The 22,930-nt window shown below is 48.9% G+C and overlaps 1 protein-coding gene across 5 annotated transcripts; it reads right to left on the bottom strand.

The window, feature by feature from the left end:
• Positions 1-38: 38 nt before the first annotated feature.
• On the bottom strand, positions 39-22,792 carry ATPAF2 (ATP synthase mitochondrial F1 complex assembly factor 2). 5 transcript variants are annotated; one of them, XM_079797292.1, is made up of 9 exons: positions 22,482-22,791; positions 13,885-13,929; positions 13,479-13,624; positions 11,761-11,858; positions 9,656-9,736; positions 4,175-4,287; positions 3,644-3,759; positions 2,268-2,363; positions 1,265-1,396 (listed from the first exon to the last, which is right to left on the bottom strand). In XM_079797292.1, exons 1-8 carry the CDS (start codon positions 22,612-22,614, stop codon positions 2,310-2,312), a joined length of 786 nt encoding a protein of 261 aa, XP_079653418.1. In that variant the 5' UTR covers positions 22,615-22,791; the 3' UTR covers positions 1,265-1,396; positions 2,268-2,309. The 5 variants fall into 5 exon arrangements, with proteins under 5 accessions (XP_079653420.1, XP_079653419.1, XP_079653416.1 ...); XM_079797294.1 differs by lacking the exon at positions 2,268-2,363 and having other exon boundaries at positions 39-1,396; positions 11,761-11,893; positions 13,439-13,624; positions 22,482-22,792; XM_079797293.1 differs by lacking the exons at positions 2,268-2,363; positions 22,482-22,791 and adding an exon at positions 14,473-17,568 and having other exon boundaries at positions 39-1,396.
• Positions 22,793-22,930: the final 138 nt, after the last annotated feature.

The following is a 22,930-nucleotide window of genomic DNA, read 5'->3' as shown; positions in this document are numbered from 1 at the left end:
GCCCAGAGGATCCCTCGGAAAACACAGCACGTGGCCCTGCCAGGGGAGAGTGGGGACTCAGCCTACAGCCCCCAATGCCCTCCTTCCGCCACCCCTGCACAAACTCCCAAATGTAGACAGAAATAAAGGACCGGTGTCACCGTTTCTCCATTCTTTAGAGAGGTATCAGAATTTCATGTTCCTGTAAGAGCAGCAGTAAGCCCGCCTCCTGAGAGCCATTCCCCAGGGCGTGCGGTGGGCTGCGCTCCTGGCCATGCGCCATTCCCCTGCCGGGCTGGCAGGCCGCGGCTGCGGCTGCAGGGGAGTCGGTCAGTATGGACCCAGCTGCACTCGTCTGGGTGCTGAGGAGGGAAGCCAGAGCGCCGACGCGCAGCAGCACAAGGCAGAGGCTGCGGCTGCGTGGCTGAGCTTGGCCGCAGGGACGCAGAGACCCTCCGGAGGTGGAGAGCACAGGCGGGCGTCCACGTCACCCGTGCAATCAGAGCTTCTGTGTAGTGCGGGCGTGAGCATGCCTTCTCTGAGCACAAGCCTGGGATGAGTGGCCAAGCACCTGGCGTGTGGCCAGGGCCCCAGGACTGGGAGTGATGCCCTTTGCAACTCAGAAAACCGAGGCTCCTGAAACCGGACTGCAGTTTCTGGGCCCTGGCACGCGGCACCCCGCCTCCCAGGACTGTGCAGACAGCCACATGCTCGTCAGGGTGCCTTGCCCAGGCCGCCCGGGCTTTTAGTTCAGAAATAATGGGCATTTCTACTTTTAAGAGTAAATTATTACTTTTTTCCTGAAATAGTAGAAACAATCAGCTTAGACCAAAAAGGACACACTTTCCAAAGATCGTTTGACTAAACACCCGGGGGAAAGCTTTTGGGCTGAGGGTCGAGGGCCCCACAGAGACACAGAGTTCATGGAGCTATTTGCTGACGGCCTGACGAGAGGCGGCAGGTACCAGCCTGCTGGGGATCTAGGTGAGACCCAGGTATAACAAGATGAGGTATGTGAAGGCGCAAATGAAAACAGGGCTCAACATCTTTCCCGGGTGGAGAAGTAGGTAATACAGTCAGGGTTGAGAAAGCCACTCGTACACCTTATCCCCTTGCTGGCTAGGGCAGGGGCCCTGGGGTGGACTCGAGCTGCCCTCCAGACCACCGCACTGTCTCAGGCCCTCAGTTGACAGCGTGTGGAGCCAGGCCGTGTGTCTGCAGGCTTGGGAACCGGGGCTCCGCAGCCTCTGTCCCCGGCGTGCCATGCGCACTGCCCGCCTCACTCCTGCAGGAGCTTGTGCTTGACCGTGGTGCTCTCGGAGCAGAGGTGGATAAAGAGGGTGCCTGCGGCCGTGCGTGCCCGGAGCTCCCGCAACTCATAGTCATGGGCCCATTCCACGTGGCCCCACTTCTGGATCTGAGGGAAGGAGAAGAGATGTTGTGAGCAGCTTAGTGCCCAGCTGCAGCAAGCCCGAGCCACAGACCACGCCTACAGCTGGACTGAGGGCCACAGGCTCCCAACCTGCCAAAACGGGCAAGACACACCTGTTGGGGAGGCTGTGGGGAAGCACACACAGGTGGCCAGAGCAGGCTCCGCCTTCCATGGGGTGTGGATGGTCTAGGTCAGTGGTCGGCAAACTCATTAGTCAACAGAGCCAAATATCAACAGTACCACGATTGAAATTTCTTTTGAGAGCCAAATTTTTTAAACTTAAACTTCTTCTAATGCCACTTCTTCAAAATAGACTCGCCCAGGCCGTGGTATTTTGTGGAAGAGCCACACTCAAGGGGCCAAAGAGCCGCATGTGGCTCGCGAGCCGCAGTTTGCCGACCACGGGTCTAGGAGGGTGCAGTCCAGGCCCAGGGCCAGCAGGCACTCACTACTAGGCAGGCCAGGCACCAAAACCACACGCCTCTTCCCCGAGGCCCGCCTGTGTGCCATCCCTCTCTCTCACGTCTTCCCACAGGAGGCTGGCGCAGCAACCTATAAATGCCATCCTCTCCTGCACTACCTCCCCAGGCGGCCTGCGAGTGGGATAAAAAACATCAGCCAAGGCCACACTGGCGCTTCATCTGTGACTCCTGGGGCAGGGCTGCGGACCTCCCTCCAAACTGAGCTACAGGAGAAACCCCGGACGGTGTGGCTGTCCCGATGTCAGCAGAGCCGTACTCCGCCCTGCTGACTCCCCCCTGGCCAGGGCCCAGGAAGCCTGGCCCAGCCGCCCGCCTGCTCGGAGCAGTCAGCCCTGCCACAGCCGCTCTCGGCCCTTCTGGGCTCCTCGTCTCACCTGGACAAGTGTGATTAGCCACCTGAAGGGCACGCTCTCCTTTCAGAGAGCACGCGCACACAGTCCAGGTTGTTCCCATTGTGTGGCAGTCCAAACCTGAAGTTCAGAAAACAACGGCCTGGCTTGGGTCCCAGTCAGAAGCAGAGCCCAGACCAGAAACCAGGTTTCCTGGCTCCCTAACTCTCAGAGCCCGCCCAGCCTCACACCCTCACAGGTCGCCTCTCTACCCCATAATTGCTTCTAACACTCAGAGAATAGCTAGCCTCTTTTGTGATACAGACCCAGTTTTCCCAGGCATTTTTCTGAAGAGGTGACTAGAAGGACTTGGGCAATACTGCCATTATAAAAGGGGTTCATCGTGCTAGGCACCGGTTTGTAATAACAACCTTAGGAAGTTGGAGAAATAACAATAACAAAGATTGCAAAGACTGTCATAATTCCAGTTTAAAAAATGCAAACCCTGCTCTGGCTGGCGTGTCCAGTGGTTAGAGCATCACCTTTGCACGGTAGTCTATCAGGTTTGATCCCTGGTCAGGACACGTACGGAAGGCAACCAATTGATGTTCTCTGTCACATCAATGTCACATCTCTCTCCTCCCGCCTCCTCTAAAATCAATACACATGTCCTCGGGTGAGAATTTAAAAAAAATAATTCAGCCCTGGCGAGTGTGACTCAGTTGGTTGAGTGTCCTCCTGTGCACCAAGGGGTTGCTGGTTCGATTCCCAGTTGGGGCGCACATGTCCAAATTAGGGGGTGTACAGGAGGCAGCCAATCGATGTTTCGCTTTCTCATCACTGTTTCTCTCCCTCTCTCCCTCTCCCTTCCTTTCTGAAAATAAAAAAAAATTTTAAAAGCAAATGGCAGCAGAACAGACCTTAATTCTGCGTCACTACATCAGCACTGTGCACAGCAGCAGCTCACTCTGTATGCCCTGTATGGATGTCAGGGCACAGAGGCTGTCTCCAAGAGCAACCACGTGGCTCCCAGCCATTTTAATAGCCCATTTTCAGGTGTGCCAGGCCCAAATGATCTTGATTTGCCACCTGCAGGGTGGGGGGTGAAGGCCTGGACCTGGAGTCACCTGGCTCCAGCATTTTCTGAGGGTTTGACCTGTGCCTCGGTTTCCTCCTGTGTAAAATGGGCATAACAACAGCCCCCACCTGACCAGGCTGTTTAGAAGAGGTGAGGCAATGAGGGAGAGCTGAGCACAACGCTGGAAAGCAGTGGCAGTACTCACCGTTACTTTAGTTTCTGTTATTTACACAAAGGTAATAAAATAGATGGGTTAGTTACCCCCGTACCCCCAGGTAGTCTGAATCTGGAGGGGTGAGGCGGGGACTTGAGGTGCTCACCTCTGGGCCGCTGCAAACCTCACCTGGTACTCCTCCTCCAGGCGTGACAGCAGCACGGCCTGCTCCACTGTCAGGCGCAGGTCCATCAGGCCCAAGGTCAGCATCACGGACTTGAGTTGGGTCACGACAAATTCAATCCCTGCAGGGACATAAGCCAAGTCAGGACCCAGGACACCTCCACCCTGAAACAGAGCAGTTGCTAGACCTACTCCTTGTGAGTCCCTACACCCTAGAGGTGCAGGAGACAAGTCACAGGGCACAGGGCTTCTTGACCGGCTCTAGATCCATCCTCCTCCTCCTCCAAGAGGGGAGAGTCCTCCTCTGCTCCTGCCTGGGGTGGGCACATGACTGGAACCATTCCACCCCTGCCCCATTGACTGGTTCACGGATGGGTCGATGAGACTTGAACTTCTGGAGAAAGCCAACCATCTCCTGGAAGGGTGTGAGCCTGCTGTCCCCTCAGACCCACCCCCTAGCACGCTCCTGTGACTCTCGGGCTATGGACACCCATGCCAATCCCTCCACACCCCCAGGCCCAGGAAATGCCTGCATACCTTGTAGGGCCCACATGTTGTAAGATGCCAGGTGGCTGACGAGCACCTCCCGAGTCCTGGCGGGGATGCTGGGCCCCATTATGCTGGTGGAGGAGCCAATCTCCAGGCCATACCTGAAAGGAAAGGCTTTGGTTGCTGTGCACCTCAGCTCTGCCCAGAAGCAAAGCCCTAAACTGCTAAGCAGGTGTGCACCCCTTCAGGGCAAGCGGTGAAGAAGTCGGTCTCGGGGATTCTGGGAGCAACTACCACGGTGGTCAGTGACCTCCTGACCTAATAATTTCTTTTTTTTTATTTTTTATTTCTTTTTTTTTAATTTATTTTTTTTATTGAGGTATTATATGTGTACATATCTTACCATTACCCCCCCACCCCACACCTACACATGCCCTCACCCCTGACCTAATAATTTCTATCATGAGCAAAGCCAGAGGATCAAGAAACTGCCCTGTCCTGGCAGTGTGGCTCAGTGGATGAGCACGGACCCATGACCCAGGAGGACACAGTCCAATTCCCAGTCAGGGCACATGCCGGGGTTGCGGGCTCAATCCCCAGTGGGGGGCACGCAGAAGGCAGCGGTTGATGATTCTCTCTCATCATTGATGTTTCTGTTTCTCTCCCTCTCCCTTCCTCTCTCTGAAATCAATAAGATTAAATACATTTTTTAAAGAAGCAATTACCCCAAATGGAGGCACAGGTATGCAAGTTGTGCCAGCAGGGAATTCTCTTTGCCTAGGATCTCCATCAAAAGCATGGGCTACCTGCTTTTTAAACTTTTTTTTTTTAAATGTCACTATTGTACATTTCTTTTTTTTTTCTAATATATTTTATTGATTTTTTACAGAGAGGAAGAGAGAGGGAGAGAGAGTTAGAAACATCGATGAGAGAGAAACATCGATCAGCTGCCTCCTGCACACTCCCCACTGGGGATGTGCCCGCAACCAAGGTACATGCCCCTGACCGGAATCGAACCTGGGACCCTTCAGTCCGCAGGCCGACGCTCTATCCACTGAGCCAAACCGGTTTCGGCGCTTTTTAAACTTTTTAAGAAACAATTTTCACATTGAGGTCATAAATGATTTCTTTCAAATATTGTTTTCCTTACAATAATATCTGTGTATGTCCTATATTATTCAATCACTTTATCAAATATTTATTAAGCCTCTACTATATACAAGGCATTGTTTTTTGTATGGGACATGAGCTGGCTTCAAGAATGATATATTTTCAAGAACAATCATAACTACATAAAATACAGGAAAAACATAATGGAATAAAAGCAATTTAGTACCCATCTGGCACCATACATAGTATTTACAAAATTCCTGACTATATTCCCTATGCTGTATTTTACATCCCAGTGTAAAATATTTTGTAACTACCAATTTGTGCTTTTTTTTTTTTTTTAAATCCTCACCTGAGAATATTTTTCCATTGCTTTTTAGAGAAGGAAAGAGAGGAAAGGGGAGTGGGGGAGAGAGAGAAAAAAACATGGATGTGAGAGACACATCGACTGGTTGCCTCCCACACAAGCCCCAATTGGGCCCGGGGATTGAACCTGCAACCCTTGACCAGGAATCAAACCCACGACCCTTCAGTGCATGGGCCAACATTCTAACCACGGAACCACACCAGCCAGGGAGCAATTTTTTGTGCTTCTTAGTCCCTTCACCTTTTTCACCCAGCCTCCCAGCCCCTACCCCTTTGACAACTATCAAAATTTTCTGAATAAGTGTTTGTTTTATTTTGTTGTTTACATTCCACATATAAGTGAAATCATATGTGTCTTTCTCTGAGCACATGTCCTGTAAGTCCATCCATGTTGTCATAAATGGTAAGATTTCGTTCTTTTTTATGGCTAATATTTCACTGTATATATGTACCATATCTTCTTTATCCATTTGTCTTTTGATGGAAGCAACTTAGGTTGCTTTCATATCTTAGCTACTGTAAATAATGCAATGAACAAACAGACGCATATGTCTTTGGGTTTCTTCAGATAAATACCCAGAAGTGGAATTGCTGGGTCTTTCTTTATCTCTTGGTGTAGCCTTTGTTTTAAAGTCTATTTTTTCTGGTATAAGTATTGCTATTCTAGCTTTTGTTTCCATTTTCATGAATAACTTTCCCATCCCTTTATTGCAGTCTGTATGTATCTTTCTATCTGAAGTGAGTCTCTTATAGATAGCATATATATGAGTTTGCTTTCATATCCATTCAGGCACTCTGTGTCTTTTGATTGGATTATTTAATCCATTTGCATTTAAAGTAATTACTGATGGCCCGGTGCACAAAATTCATGCACGGGGGGTGGGGGGGTGGGGGGGGAGGGTTCTCAGCCAGGCCTGCACCCTCTCCAATCTGGGACCCCTCGAAGGATGTCCTACTGCCAGTTTACAGGGATTGGGCCTAAACCGGCAGTCGGACATCCCTCTCACAATCTGGGACTGCTGGCTCCAGCCACTCACTTGCCTGCCTGATTGCCCCTAACCACTCTGCTTGCCGGCCTGCTCGCCCCCAAATGCCCCCCTGCCAGCCTGATTACCCCCAACTGTCCCCCCTGCTGGCCTGTTCGCCCCCAACTGCCCCCCCCTGCTGGCCTGCTCGCCCCCACCTCCCCTCCCCACTGGCCTGCTCACCCCCAACTGCCCCCCTGCTGGCCTGCTCACTCCAAACTGCGCCCCCCGCTGTCCTGATCACTTCCAACTGACCCCCACTGACGGCCTGCTCACCCCCAACTGGGCCCCCTGCTGGTCTGCTTACCCCCAACGGCCCCTGCCATCCCATCCTGGCCTGATCACCCCCGGGCGACCCAAGGTCCCAGCCCCTCCTTTTTTTCTTTTTCTTTTTCTTTTTTTCAGTGCCTCCTTGAGCGGAGGGCTGGCTGGAAGCAAGTATCTAGGATTTATTTATTTATCTTCTATAATTTAAACTTTGTAGCCTTGAGCGGAGGCCAGGGCCGGCCAGGAAGCTTGGCTTCCTCCATTGCTGGGGGCAACCCAAGCCTCCTGCTTGCTCTAGCTCCATGGCCGGCCGCCATCTTGGTTGAGTTAATTTGCATACTTGCTCCTGATTGGCTGGTGGGCAAGGCTTGGTGTAGCAGAGTGATGGTTAATTTGCATGTTTCTCTTTTATTAGTGTAGATATGTATTTATTGCCATTTTATTATTCATATTCTTGTTTTTCTTCTTCTTAGAGATCCTGTAATTTTGGTTTGGTGGTAATGAACTCCTTTAGCTTTTTTCTTATCTGGGAAGCTCTTTACCTGAATTTCAATTCTAAATGAGAGCTTTTCTGGGTAATTTTGGTTGTAGGTCCTTGCTTTTCATCACTTTAAATATTTCATGCCAATCCCTTCAGGCCTGCAAAGTTTTTGTTAAGAAATCAACTGAAAGTCTTATGAGAACTCCCTTGTAGGTAACTTGTTTTTCTCTTGCTGCTTTTAAGATTCTTTGTCTTTAACCTTTGGCATTTTAATTATCGTGTCTTGGTGTGGGTCTCCTTGGGTTCATCTTGTTTGGGACTCTCTGTGCTTCCTGGATTTGTGTATCTTTTTCTTTCACCAGTTAGGGAAATTTTCTGTCACTATTTTTTTAAACAGGTTTTCAATTCCTTGCTCTCTTTCTTCTCCTTCTGGCACCCTCATGAAGTGAATGTTGGTACGTTTGATGTTGACTCAGAAGCCCCTTAAACTATCCTGATTTTTTTGGTATTCATTTTTCTTTTTGCTGTTCTAATTGGGTGTTTTCTGCTACCTTATGTTTCAAATTGCTAATTCAATCCTCTGCTTCATCTACTCTACTGTTGATTCCTTCTAGTGTATTCCTCGTTTCAGTTATGTAATTCTTCATTTCTGACTGGTCCTTTTTTATGTTTTCTATCTCTCTGTTGAAGTTCTCACTGAGAACTGCTTTTAGAGCTGCTACCCTAGTGCTGAAGCTCAGGGCTAATAAGTCTGTGCACAGGCCCTTTAAGAGGAACACCTGGGACTCCAACAACCTTCCCTCACTCACCCACAATCCCCGCTGGTTTTCACAGCTAGAGGTTATGGGGGCTTCTCTTCCATGCACTGGAACCATGGACTGGGAAGCAAGGTGTAGGGTTGGGACCCCTCTCTCTTGAGGGGGGACCTCCACAGCTGAGATATCCCTCCTGATATTTAACCACCACATGTGGGTGTGGCACCTACCTGTCCTGCATCTCCACCCCTCCTACCAGTCTTATGTGGCTTCTTCTGTATATCCTTAGTTATGGAACATCTGTTCAGCTAAATATCAGGTAGTTTTCAACAATGGTTGTTCTTTAGTTTAGTTTTAATTTTGATGTGGTCATGGGAAGATGCAAGTAGCACATTTACCTACTCCGCCATTTGACCGGAATCTATATTTTCTTTCACATATCACTGATTTTCCCCACTGGTTTAGAAATATTCTTTCTGAATTTCTAATAGTACAAATGGAGCATAGCAAATGGCCCAGTTTTTCTGTAAATTATTAACAAGAAATCTCAACTGCCACAAAAAGCTAACAATTTTGTATCATAACAGATTTCCAGGTACCTAAATATTGTAGTATTTCATTAGACACCAAAGTGACATTGTATCCTCATAGTTCTTACACAGCACTATATTTGTTACATTTTACTTGATCCTTTAATATACTCACTATGCCTTTTACTATAGAATCCAAGGATGCCTGGCACATAGTGGGCACTCAAAAAATATGTACAAATGACACAGACTGACTGACAGACATCACTTTTGTGGGGGGAAAAAAAAAAGCTATGCCAAAAACTATTCCACATAAGCTTACAAAATACTGTGGGGTCAAGACAGTACCAAGGTAGTGGCCCTTACAAAGTCCCCTTGGAATGAAACTGAATTTTGCCACCACATCAATAATCTATTCAGTTCGCACAAAAGTCTTCCTGCTAAGGAAGCATCAATTCCTGGACACCTTATACCCACAGGATAAATGTTACCTATAATTTTGTAGGATGCTGTCCAGACTTTTCTCCATGTGTTAATATCATACACATTGTTTTATGATTTATTTTAATAGTGTACCAATTGTGAAAACAATAAAGAGGATAATGCTGGAATGTAGCATTTACTTGTGCCAAAAAGGATGCTAACCATCAGTTCATTTAGTCCTCACAATACCCTAAGAGGTAGGGATTAAAAGCCCCACTCACAAAGAAGCTAATGCTTAGGGAGATCAAGTCACCAACTCAAGGCCACACAGACAATCATGGCAGAGCTGGGGCCCCATACCTATACTTGGCACAATGCCTACTTGGTGCATGATGGCTGAGACAAATGTGAGGAATATTTTTTCCAAGGTGGCCCATTCCTGAACATCTGGTTGGTGCCAAATCCTAAGGGTGCTCTGGACCCAGGAAGTCTACCAGCTAAGGGCTCTGCTTTATCCACCATGGCCCCCTGGCCCTAAGAGCCTGTCCAGCACACAGGGTTGCACATCTTACCTCTTCTCAGCCCATTCTAGGATTGGGTCCCATTCGTTCTTCTGAAGTTCCACTAATGTCTCTGGCTCTTCCACCCTGTAGCTAATTCATTGCAAAAATCACCTTCATTAATAAAAAGCACAATTCCTTCATTCAGTGACAGACAACAGAAAAACACAAAAAGCAACAGCAAAGAGAACTTCACCACTGCCCCAGCCCCACAAATCTTTCCCCTAAAGCAGTGGTTCTCAAAGTGAGGCCTTAGGGCCAGTAGCAGAGCACCATCTGGGAACTTAAGAGCAAATTCTCAGGCCCCACCCCATACCTTCAGAAAGCAGAACCTCTGGAGGTGTTTTAACAAGCCCTCTAGGGGATTCTAATGTGAGCCTGAGTTTCAGAACCACTGTCCTAAATGTCCCTGATTATTTGACGGGTCAAGGCTGGCGGCACTATGTTAATACCATTCTGAACACTAATACTGTACCCTCAGATCCACGCAGTCCTAGGACGCTGACCGTGAATGCTACCTGGAACTGTCACTGCATCTCTACCTGCACCCCTGCCAAGAGAGTGTGTTCCTGGCCACCGGCCAAGGTGCCGATTTGGACTTCATGAGCCCACCTGCCTCCTGACTACAGACACAGCTGCTGCCACGGAGGCCTGACACCACCTGATGCCAGGCTACACTACTTGTTTTGAATAAGAGACAAAGAGATGGAGTCGGCTGAGGGGAGCTTAGCTGCAAGGCTTCATGGGACAAGAACCGAAGTGGGCACTGTAGAAAACCAGTCTGGTGTGAGCAGAGGGGAGCAGAGAAATCCTGAGAGTGCGAGCAAAGCTGGGCTGCTGAGGAGCAGACAAGTGTGCTGACTCTCCCCTCAAGGCAGAGGGAGGAACTCTGGTAGCCAATCTCCCAGCTCCCATACCAGGTGACCAACTGTCCTTCATTTCCTATCAGGACCCCTGTATGGTTTTTAAGAAAACCCTTTTACCTGAGCTAAGTTGAATAGTTTCTGTCCCCTGCAATGAAATGGCCCCTAACACATATGGGGACTTTCTGACTAGCAACTCAAAGCTGGCGCTGCTGGCTGCCTCTCCAGGAGGCGCTCCCCCGCAGCCCCACTGCTGACTTCACGTGCCATCTGTGAGACTCAGCCAGCGGGCACCGTGCAGCTCGGCCGCTTCAGCATTGCTTCAACTTTCCCTCAGCATCACTAACCAATTAGCTAAAGGACACAGAGAAGGAACTCCTTCGGCCTGATGCCTTCCACTGGGACATAGTTCTTTCCCTGCCTTCGGACTCTGACTAAAAATTGGCTCATTCCAGTTCTCAAGCCTGCTGGCACGCAGACGGATACATGGCAGCTTTCATGGGTATCCAGTTCACCCACTGAAGACCTAGGGATTCTCAGTCTGCAGAGTCCCGTGAGTCATTGTTTATAATAAACCTGTGTGTGTGCATGAGCGTGTGTGTGTGTGGGGGGGGGGGGGGGGTATATACAGTTTTTAGGCCTTCAGACCCGGACTGAACTATGCCACCGGCTTTAATTCTCTAGCTTGCAGGTTGTGGGGCTGCTTGGCCTCTAAAATTGAGTGAATCAATTCCTATAAAAAAATATATGTGTGTGTATATATATGTGTGTGTGTATACTATAAGTGAAAAATGAAGAACATAGACAGGATGGGAAATTTAGAAGTGGAGGAAGCTAGCTCCTGAACATCCACATCTGGCCATCCTGTGTGCAGGCTGACAAGTAGTGAATGGGAAGGATGCCGACGTGAGATTGATCTGGTAGGCAGAAGCCTAGGCAGAGGCCCTGCTGGAGACTGGCAAGTGACCCTTGGTCCTGGAGCCTACAAGAGCTGCATACACCACCACCACCTGCTCCAGCCGAGGGGTGGCTGCTGGGCTGCGGAAGAGCTGTGCCCAGGCTCCGACACCCCCGCAGCCCGGAGCTCTCCTTCCTCAGGGTCTGCGGAGCAGCTGAGAGCAAGCTAGCTGCTGCCCCTGCCCAGTGAGATAAAGGAACAGGGCCGGCCTCTTCGACGGATAACTGGGTAAATGAGCGAAACAGCCCAAAGAGCTCACTAGGCCCAAGGAGAATGCTCATCTAAACGTCAATTACCAGATGGTGTCGGTGTCCAGAAACTTCACAGCTGCCCGGATCAGCTGGTCCTTGTTTCGTTGCATTGGATTGTCTAAAGACGTGTTGCACAACGTGGTCTGAATCAAAAGGCAGAGAGCCCTGTCACCACCCACTGGGCCCAGGCAAAAGCACCGCATTCCCGAGGACACCGTGTCCAACGCACAGCATCAGAGAGAACCAGCCAGCGACACCCAGCAAGGAGCAGTGCCCGCCAAAGCCCTCGACCCAAAGCCTCAGCTGCAGCACATCTAGTGAGAGCTTGACACAGCAGGTTCCGTGCCCAAGAGCACTGTGACAGCTCGCGGGCTCACAGAATATTCAGAGGCCCTAGGATTAGCGTACTTCCCAAGGTCTCATACTCTTTTACCAGACTCTGCTGCATTCAATTGAATCCTCACAACAACCCTTTGGATAGGTACCATTATACCCATTTCAGAGATGTGGAAATGGAGTCCCAGAGAGGTCAAATTCAGGAAATAAGACACATAAGCATTACTAGAATTCAAATCTGACTGAAAAACTTACCAGCTGGCTCCATTCACACCTCAGGAAGCAGGGGAACAAATCAGCCAAACCAGAACAGGATTAGTTTCCAGACTGGCCTTGTCGACAGTAGGCTGCTTAGGTACTCTACCATTAGCTTGCAGCCCCATCACCCTATGTCAGTGGTCGGCAAACACAACTAGTCAGCAGAGCCAAATATCAACAGTACAACGATTGAAATTTCTTTTGAGAGCCATATTTTTTAAACTTAAACTTCTTCTAACGCCACTTCTTCAAAATAGACTCACCCAGGCCGTGGTATTTTGTGGAAGAGCCACACTCAAGGGGCCAAAAAACCGCATGTGGCCCGCGAGCCGCAGTTTGCCGACCACGGCCCTATGTCATCAGACAGTCAAAGGAGCAGCCAGCACACAGTCGGCTGTGAAGGTGTTGAGGAAGCGTGCTGGTATGCAGGCCGAGCCCTGGGGGGTGGGGGGGTGGGGGGGGGGGCAGGATGATAGCACTAACTCCAGTGTTGACTGAATGCTCTCTCTGTAGGTGCCAGGGACCACACCCAGGCCTTTCTATGGGTCAGCTCACCCCATCTGACCACTATTCCATGAGTGGGCACTGTTACCCACCTCTCACAGATGGCGAACAATGGGGCTGAAAGGGGGCAGTAACTTGCCCAAGGTTACGCTTTGGAAGCTGCAGGGCCTGAGCCCAGTCTAGCTGACCCTTCCTCACTGCTCTAGTGCCTCAGCGAGCCACCCTGTGTAAATGGGGGCTGCTCCATAGGGGTTCCTCACCTCACCCACCTGCCCCTTGGGTTCTTGAACCCAACCAATACTGGCTGCCAACGTAACTTCCCAACACTGGTCAGACAGACATGGTCCTGCCCGTCGTGCTACCCCCGGTGCAAACATTACACTGTGCTGCTGACGGAACAAAGCCCAGCTGCATGACAGAAAGTAAGACAGCTGGGCAGTTAGCGGGGCACATCTGCCTGAGCCCAGAGGAGCAGCCCGCCAGCCAGCACAGCGCTCTGAGCAGGAGAGTGCAGGTGGCCAATGTTTGGCACATTCCAGGGGGCAAGTGAGGCAGCAGCCATCCCCAAGGGCTTTATTGTAATTTGGGTAGGAGTCTCCCAATTTTTGCCAGGTGCCTAGAAAGCCAACAGCAGGCATCGGAGTATAGGTGTGTGAACTTGTTACCAGATGCATGGTGTAGAACTTGATGGTGTCCTGCTGGGAGTCCCACTCAGTGGCCACTGCGGTGGCCAGGGCCTCACTGGGGACAGTAAAGAGCTTGGCTTGGGGAGTTTTCAGCTTCCTGTGGTCCAGGTTTATCTCAAAGCCGCCTTGAAAGATCAAATGAAAACCTCTCAGGGACTGTTAAGTGGAATCAAGTGACCATTCTATATTTAGCTACGTGAACTGGTGCAGACAAAGACAACCCTGAGTCCCTCCGTGGAGGGCTTACAGAAACATATGCGACAAAAGTGCGAAGGGTCATCTCACCCAACTGGCTGGAGATGAAAAATGTTTCTACCCATCAACGGGGGGGGGGGGGGGGGGGGGGGGGGGGGGCGGGGAGGCAGTCAAAATTTCAGACACTCACCTTCACCCTGTGTGATGGTGACATTCTGATAGAATCTCTTCCTTTCTGTGGAAAGATTTTTCAAAAAGGCAGTTATAATCATGTTGAGAGAGCTCAGGAAGCAACAAGACCAGCTTGCTAATGCTGGCTGATGGGCTTGATTGTCATATCACTAGTCAAGGTCTGCCCTACTCTATGTGGCATAATCAACAGCTTCTGATTAAAGCTGGTGGTTCACTCTCCAGGGAGAAGGGAGGAACGGGACAACTGGTCAAGCCCCCGCCAGCCCAGGGATAGTCTGATCACGCAGCATCATAAGCCTGCAGACCGTATGACCCGAAAGACTTTTCCAGCACCTTCTGCTTTAACTTCTAAGCATGTTCCTCCCATCCCACCCCCACTAGTGCTGCCCCGTGCCAGCACAATGTGCCCAAATCTAAAGATGGTGTCTGAGTGTGATAAAGCCAGAGACCCATTCAAGGCAGGAGTGGAAAGCCAGGGTGAACGTGACGTGCGTATGCATGTCTGGGATGCACAAGCAGTAAGCAGAGATCCCAGGAGCATTTCCCATCCCCTATACTAATTAATTAACCTAATTAACCAGCTTGCCTGTGTATTCAACAGGAACTCCAAACATTTCCTTTAGGAAGGAAAAATCTGTGTCCTGTTCTTTTGAAAATAACTTGAATAAAATCTTAGATGAAAATATAAACACCTTCTCCTCTTTCACCTGGGGGGATTAAAAACCAAGAGTACTGCATAAGGAATTATGCAGATTACTTCAATTAATAAAGAACAAATAGGTCACATTTTGGAAATTATAAACCATAACCCAGTCCTTACCATCTGTGATAAACAAAATCATTCATTCATTCATTCATTCATTCATGTGTTTGTTCTTTCACATATTCATTGGGTACCTAAAGCCTTCAGAGTCTGACTAAAGTCAGTTATTGAAAATGATGATGTAGCATGTGAAGGAAAAGGCGATTCATTAGTTTTTAAAGCTTTTTGAGTTCTTTTAATTCTTAAAAAAAATGTATTTTTATTGATTTCAGAAAGGAAGGGAAAGAGAGAGAGAGACAGAAACATCAATGATGAGAGAGAATCATCTATCGGCCACCTCCTGCAAGCCCCCTACTAGGGTTGGAGCCCACAACCCAGGCATGTGCCCTGACTGGAAATTGAACCATGACCTCCTGGTTCATAGATTGATGCTAAGCCACATTGGCCGAGCTCAGTTGAAGTTTTATTAATTCAAACAGACTATGAAAACAAAAACTTGGTTTATGTAGCAGAGGATGGAAAGAAAGTATCTGGTCTTACTAGTGTTGTAGTGTACCCCCATCTTATAAAGGACGCCTCAAGAAATTTAATTATGGAGTCATTTATTAAAGGCCGGCGGCATACGAGGGGCTAAAACTCCAAATCTCGCAGCCCGAACAGCTTGCCACATCTGGCTTATATTGTCAGAATATCACAAAGGTATCGATTACATCTTTGGGTCTGGAATGAGGAACCTGTATCGTGAGCAAGTTAGTTATCTAAAGTATCTATGAATCACTGAATCAACAGAAACACATTATCTGGGACCACCGGGGCAATTTAGAATAATTGTGCTGTCCAGATTCCATGACCACTGAGTCAACCGAAACTCAGTTATCTGTAGCTACTGAGACAATTTGGGATAATTGATCTGTCCTGGGTCCCAAAAGAATGTGCTTCAATGACCAGTGAGATCACAATCAATGGGACATTCAAACCATCATCAATGGAGTATTGGGATAGCATACATAAGTTCAGAAAACCAAAATAACTTTCTATTGTTTTATCAAACAAAGAAGTACAGAACCCAAACAGCAGTTTCTACTACCATACTTCACTACAAACATTATATTTTTATGTTTTGCACAACGTTTTTTTTTTCATGAATCTCACTGCTATCATTAATGCTTACACATGGAAATTAATTACATCCCCATGGTTGCACTTACTAAAATAAGACCCAAACTGATTTCCCACAAAATATATTTGTGCCAACTATGTGTCAGGTACTATTCTAGGTATTTGGATAAAACAGTGAATAAAACAAAAGCTGTGTCTTCATAGAGTTTAAATTTTCTTTTTAAAGTGATCAGATCTGACAACCAAGATGATGCTACATTATTACAGCACAATATACCATCTTCATCTGAATTCGTAATACTGAGTCTCTCACACAGCTGACGCCACAACAGGAGGTTTACCACACCCTGCTGCTTTTAAATTTCCTTACTGTACAGGCTGTGGGTCACACTCACGTGGCAGGTGTGAGCGTCGGGAGGCTCCTGTGTGTGTGGAGGTCTGGACCAAGGCACCCAGATGACAGCCAGGATGCTCTCCAATGTCTGGGCTGGGCAGCATGTCTACAGCCAGGCCAAGCAGGAAGTGGGAAGAGCTTTGAGAGCTCTGACTCATCACTGGGGTGTGGGTGGGGATCCTCCCCTGAGCAGGAACGGAGAGCATTCTAGCACACTGCACCACACAGCCTGGGAAATGGGTCCAGGAGACCTGGGGCCAAGGAATGGACTCTGACAGCACAGGCTGAACCGTCCAAAGATGCCAGGACAGCAGGGTTTCCCACGAGGGAAGTGTCGCTTATTTATTTTTTTTTTTTCCTGCTTTGCAGGCCAGGCCTTGGCTCCTCTGTCCTGGCCAGGCCCACTTCTTTATCTGTTAAGAGGAAGAAAAAACTAGAAGGGAGTGGGATAGATGCAGGGCCAAGGAAGGGGCGACCAAAATTGCTCAAAATAGGAGAAAACCCAGAGATAACAACTGGGCAAAAGGAGCTCAGAGGCTGCTGGGCTCATGGGCGGGTGTTTTAGACAGGTGTTCTGAATGGAGCAGTGACAGGTAGAGGGCTAACTCCAGGCTTGGAAGTTTTGAAATAAACTTTGGCATGAATCCCTTTCTAGGAAGTGTGGTAAGTCCTGGCAATATGACTCAGAGTTCACCCCCACCCTAGAGGGACTAACTCTCCTGCGGGAAGACAGACACTAAACCAGCCAAACAATAAAGGGGCATGAGGGCCAAAGTCAAGGAGCAGAGACACGCGCTGGGGAAGCTCGGTCCCCTGTGGGCTAAAGGAAGAGCTCCCAGCAGGCAGTTCCATCTGAGCCTGCAGAGGAAGGAGTGAGTCCACCTGCATCGATGGATTCATTTTGAGAGGATGTGTGTGGAAGAGTTTCCAGCAGAGCAAACCGCTTACACGAAAGTCTGGGCCTCAAGAGAGCACAGTTTTGAAGAACTAGAAAGAGGGTCAGGTTAAGACTGTAGCTATCCAGCAGGTGCCCAGCGGGGGGTGGGTTACAGGAAGGAGGACAGAGGGAGTCAGGTAAGGCGTTCTCATAGGCAAATACGATCCGGAAAATCCATTTGGCGGGAGTCACGCTCCCCAACAATGACAAAAGATAACGGTTCTTCACCTGGGCTCTCAAAGGTCTTGGGTCACATAAGACAAGTCAGGAGGCCATTAGAACTCTGAACCCCCACAGTCTCCATGAGCACAGGGCTGGCCGACAGCACCAGGAACACCATCTTTAAGGGCGAACAAACAGCCTAACCTTGTAGGAGCACACAGAACTCAGGTCTATTTTGAGTATGAATCACTCCCTTTACAGAACCTGTTTCTGTGGCAAAAACACACCCAGCTGAAACCGGTTTGGCTCAGTGGATAGAGCGTCGGCCTGTGGACTGAAGGGTCCCGGGTTCGATTCCGGTCAAGGGCATGTACCTTGGTTGCGGGCACATCCCCAGTAGGGGGTGTGCAGGAGGCAACTGATCCATGTTTCTCTCTCATCGATGTTTCTAACTCTCTATCTCTCTCCCTTCCTCTCTGTAAAAAATCAATTAAATATATATATATATATATATATATATAAACACACACCCAGTGGCTTTTAAGAGACAACCAAAGAAATGGGTATGTAAAGAAGTGTTGAATTTAAAAAGCTGACCACAAGAACACAGGCTATATAAGCAGAGAGAAGTTAATAAGAAAACATGCTCATGTGAAGAGTGCTGAATTGGAAAGTAATGCCCACTGTGAAGTTGCTTCACTCCATATAAAAAAACAGGCTACTTTCTGTGTCGCTTGCCCCTACACTGCTCCTCCTGTCCTAGGCTTCATGGACCAGCAAATGATCTATCAGCCCCAATTACCATGCTGGCCTTCGCTTTGTAAGGACTCGGAACTACAAATCCCGCTGTGCACCAAGAACAGAAGTGCCTTCTAACACCTTTATCTTTGTAAACAGTGCCATCTGGCGGGGCTTAAGCCTTAAAACTGAAATCCTCTAGGGATTTGCCTCCATTCATAATGGGAGAAGAGGGGGCTCTGACCAACTGTTTCTGGTATCAAAATTTTTCAGGTCAACAATATAAAGAACTCTTTTTTTTTTTTTTTTTTTTACTGATTTTTTACAGAGAGGAAGAGAGAGGGATAGAGAGTTAGAAACATCGATGAGAGAGAAACATCGATCAGCTGCCTCTTGCACACCCCCTACTGGGGATGTGCCCACAACCAAGGTACATGCCCTTGACCGGAATCGAACCTGGGACCCTTGAGTCCGCAGGCCGACGCTCTATCCACTGAGCCAAACCGGTTTCGGCAATATAAAGAACTCTTACAACTCAACAATAAAAAGACAAATAACCCAAGTAAAAATGGTCAAAGGATCTGAATAGATATTTCTCCAAAGAAAATATACAAATGTCCAATAAGCACATAAAAATAGGCTCAACATCATTCATCATCAGGGAAATACAAATCAAAACTGGGATGGCTATAATAAAAAAAGTCAGATAATAACAAGTACTGGCAAGGGTGTGGAGAAATTGGGACTTTCATGTACTGCTGGTGGAAATGTAAAATGGTGCAGCCACCTTGGAAAGCAGTGTGTTAGTTCCTCAAAAGGTTAAACAGTTACCATTTGACCCCAGAACTGTACTTTTGGATATATGAGGGATGAAAACATATGCTCATATAAAAATCTGTACACAAATGTTTATAACATTATGCAAGACAGTCAAAAGATGGAAACAACGCAAATGTTCATCAATAGATGAATGGATAAATAAGATGGAATATTATTCAGCAATGAAAAATAACAGAGTACTAATACATGCTTCAACTTAGATAAACCTTGAAAACATTCTAAGTGGTGGGAAAAAGCCAATCAAAAAAGATCACGTTCCATTTATATAAAATGTTCAAAATTGGGAAACCTATAGACACAGAAACTAGTGGCTGCTACAGCTAGAGGGGACAATGGAAGGGCGATAGCTACAGGGCACAGGGTTTCTTTTTGACATAATAAAAATGTTCTGGAATTGACTGTGGTGATGGTTGCATAATTCTGTGAATATACTAAAAACCGTGTAATTGTTCACTTTAAATAAGTGAAGAATAAGTGAATTATACCTCACTAAATCTGTTATAAAATTCTTCAGGCCGGATGTATCTGCCATAGCAATTAATGTGAGTGGGCTAAATGACTAAACACACTTTTTCCAAAGTGTCATAGCATCTAGAGCAGAGACTGGCAGCTTTTTTCTGTAATGAGCCAAATAGTAAATATTTTAGCCTTTGCAGACCATTCGGTCTCTGTTGTAACTACTCAGCTCTGCTACCGTAGTGAAAGTAGCCCTAGACAACATGTAATGAATGAGTGTAGCTGTGTGCCAATAAAACTGTAGTAGGAAAACAGGTGGCAGGCTGGATGCCTTATCTACAGATTCTCCCTCAGTCCACCACAGCCATGAGAAAGATGCCTGAGGTGGCAGAGAAGCTAAATGACTTGTCCAGGTGACAGACAGCCTGCAGAGGGAGCAGACAACACTTCTAAACTTGACTTCACTGGGCGTTTGCACTCGGCCGCACATGCTGCCTCTCGAGAACACCTTCCCTTCCAAGCAGCTGGTACAGCCTCACAGGTCTCCTTATTGCAACATCTCCTCTAACACCCACGCGGCCCTTGCTTAACCCCCCTCTCCTTCTGACCAACTTCAATGACATGGCCATTCCTATGAAGCCAAGATCAATCTACCTGCCAGCTGAAATCTTCATCAAGGCCCCTTTTGGATTTAACCTTCTGCCATTCCGAAGACTCTCAGATTCGCACAATTGGCAGTCTCTGTAGATCACTCATAGGCCTGTTCACATATCTCGCTCCCACTGTGCTTTATCACTTCTTTCACTCATATTTTCTTTCACAGTTGACTACCTACCATGTGCCAAGTACTTCCAAGAGCCCAAACTAGTAAGTCTACAGTAGAAAGGAAACGGAGCCCTGGCTGGGTAGCTTAGTTGGTTACAGTGTCGTCCCAATATGCCAAGGTTGTGGGTTCAGTCCCTGGCCAGGGCACATATAAGAATCAACCAATGAATGCATAAATAAGTGGAAACAAATAGATGTTTCTCTCTCTCGCTCGCTCACAAATCAATTTAAAAAATTCACACACAAAAAAAAAAAATAGAAAGGAAAAGGAGATGGTAGATGAAGTACCACCATAATGGGAAGTGGCATCCACTAACCTAAATTAACCCTCTGCTTTTGCCAACTTAAGTGAACTCCACCTTTCATTTTCCTTTACACACTCACACAGACATTCCAAATGTGTGGGGTTTTCCCACCAACCAACTCTGCAACACCACCTGGGAGTCCTAGATTTCAATTAAGTTCTGACACTATCCACTGGGGAGTTAGTATCGGATCCCACATGTTAATGGTTGAGTTCCACAAGACTGCCCACCCCATCCCGTCCCCACCCCACCCCTTCAGAGTCCTGTGCTTCTGACCAACCCAACCGGCTATAAATGGGAGGTTCCAATGATGCCTCCTCAGGTTTGATTAAATGCTAGGACAGCTCACAAAACTCAGGAAAACATTTCACTTACCAGATTAGGGATTTATTATAGAAGGATATAACTCAGGAATGGCCAGACGGAAGAAATGCATAAGGGAAGGTACCTGGAAAGGGGTGAGGAGCTTCCAGGCCCTTTCTGGACATGCCACTCTCCGGCATCTCTGCATGTTCACCACCCAGAAGCCCTCCGAACCGCTCAGAACCCACAGCTCAGGGATTTTAGGGAAGCTTCATTAAGTAGGCATACAGGCCATTAATGATCAAGTCAATCTCCAGCCCCTCTTCCTTCCCTGGAGGTCAGAGGGTAGGGCTGAAAGTTCAACCTTCTTAGCACATGGTTGGTTCCCATGGCAACCAGTCCCCATCCTTAGGGGTTTTCTAAAAGTCACCTCACTGACATAAACTTGGGTGCGGCTGAAGGACACTCCTTTCATCTTTCTCACTCTGGAGCTCCTTGAGGACAAAAGACCAACTATTTTAGCAGAAGATTCTCTCTGGCTTTTAGGAGCTGTGTGCCAGGATTATAAATCACAATTATCACAGATGCCCTTCCTTCTTCCTCTTTACTGCTCTTCAGGGCCTAACTCATACCCTTCACCTGGGCCCTGAAAGGTGAAACCTCAGCTCCCAGCTGTATCCAACATTTGTATAAAATTATGGAGCTTAAAAGAGGAACCCTCAGAGGCAACCTAGTCCTTCAACTCACTCAAGAAAAGGAGGCCAAAGATCACACGGTACCTCAGAGTTCCAGCCGGCGCCACAGCCACGTGCCTGCAGTCTGGCCTTTCTGAGGTAGCAGCATTACAGCAAGACCCTCACCCCACTGCACCTCCAGATGTGTTCTAGCTGCCCACCCTTTCCTCCTCTACACCAACTCCTACTCATCTACCAACTCTCAGGTTAAAGGTTCTTTCAAAACCCAAGACCCTTTCCGGACACCCCCAAGATGGGAGCAGAGGCTTCTTTGTGTCCGCAGCTTCCGGTGCGGTACTTCCCTCTCCACAGGGCGCTATAGGCTGCTGCTTAACGCGGGTGTGACAACCTTCTGCCCTTGACAGTGAGCACCATCCAGGTGAGGACCGAGGTCTCTGGGCCTCCTGCCCTCAGCACAGAAAGCCTAACCGAATGTAGCAGAGTTACTACTCTTTTCTCTCAAGTGAGTCACTCCCGCTCACCCCTAAAACCTCTCCCTAGAAGCAATGAAAAAGTCACTACCTTCTCCTAGGTCTCATCAGTCAGCGCGGAGGAGGCACGAGGTCGCAATCGACTCCTCAGCAGAGGCGGCAGGGCGGCGCGGGCGGGCGGAGGGCCGGGACGACTGTGCTGTGCGCGAGCCCGCCGCTGCCCTCCACTGACCTCTGAGGCCGCTGTGACCTTGGAGTAGTCCTGACACAGAACCCGAATTTCCCTGCTGAAAACCTGGATCGCTTCTGCTTTCCTTATGAACGAGAAGAAAGCCACACACTTTGAGAAAAACCGCACGTGCCCAAGGTCAATTCCTGGCTCCCGCCTTGAAGAGATGTGTGCATGTGTACCCTCCGGGGCCCTGCCCTCGTCTGGAACTCTCCCCGTCTGTAACAGGGCCGACTGCCCAGGAACCCCGCGAGCCTGGGCCCTGCCTCGGGTACCCCGCCCGGCACGTCAGAACCTCTCAGCCCACCTGCGCTCGCTCGGCCCCTGGCCAAAGGGGGAGGTGCCCTAGCCTCCCTTACCCGCCGGGGGAGCGTAGGCCCGGAATGGGAACGGGATGTTTGCCCTCTTCCCCACGGGGGCCGTGGGACCACCGGAGGGTCGGTTCAGGAGACGGCGCCACCCATGCCGCAGGCAGAGGCAGCTCCTCCACATCGCGCCGGAGGGCGTGGGGGCACAACTGGTGCGAAACCTGAGAGCAGGAAACAGAGCGGAAGGATCCCCAAGCTGCACGCTCTGGCGGTTCGGAAACCTCTCTCCGCCTCCTCAGAGCCCTCAGAGCCCTCAGACTCCCGTGGACGCCGCCATCTTCCGCAGGTCGCCGGCGACCCGCCGTCACTCCCGAGCGCCTGCTGCGCACGCCCCTAGTCAATCAGCATCACGAAAGCACCTTGCCCCACCCACTTCGAGCCGCGCTTTGCAAGAAGACTACAAGTCCCAGAGGGCGCCTCGCACACCCCATCACGTGTTC

The sequence above is a fragment of the Cnephaeus nilssonii genome, assembly GCF_951640355.1.
Source record: "Cnephaeus nilssonii genome assembly, chromosome: 19".
NCBI classification, from domain to species: domain Eukaryota; kingdom Metazoa; phylum Chordata; class Mammalia; order Chiroptera; family Vespertilionidae; genus Cnephaeus; species Cnephaeus nilssonii.
Note: the sequence above shows the minus strand (reverse complement) of the source record. Positions and strands in the feature narration are given on the sequence as shown.

Coding starts and splice junctions, on each gene's coding strand:
- ATPAF2 (XM_079797294.1), bottom strand. CDS start 22,614: ATGTGGAGGAGCTGCCTCTGCCTGCGGCATGGGTGGCGCCGTCTCCTG. Junction 11,894..13,438: donor TACTCCGATGCCTGCTGTTG/GCTTTCTAGGCA, acceptor GCCTGGGCCCAG/TGGGTGGTGACAGGGCTCTC. Junction 4,288..9,655: donor CTAGAATGGGCTGAGAAGAG/GTAAGATGTGCA, acceptor CTTTCCTTTCAG/GTATGGCCTGGAGATTGGCT.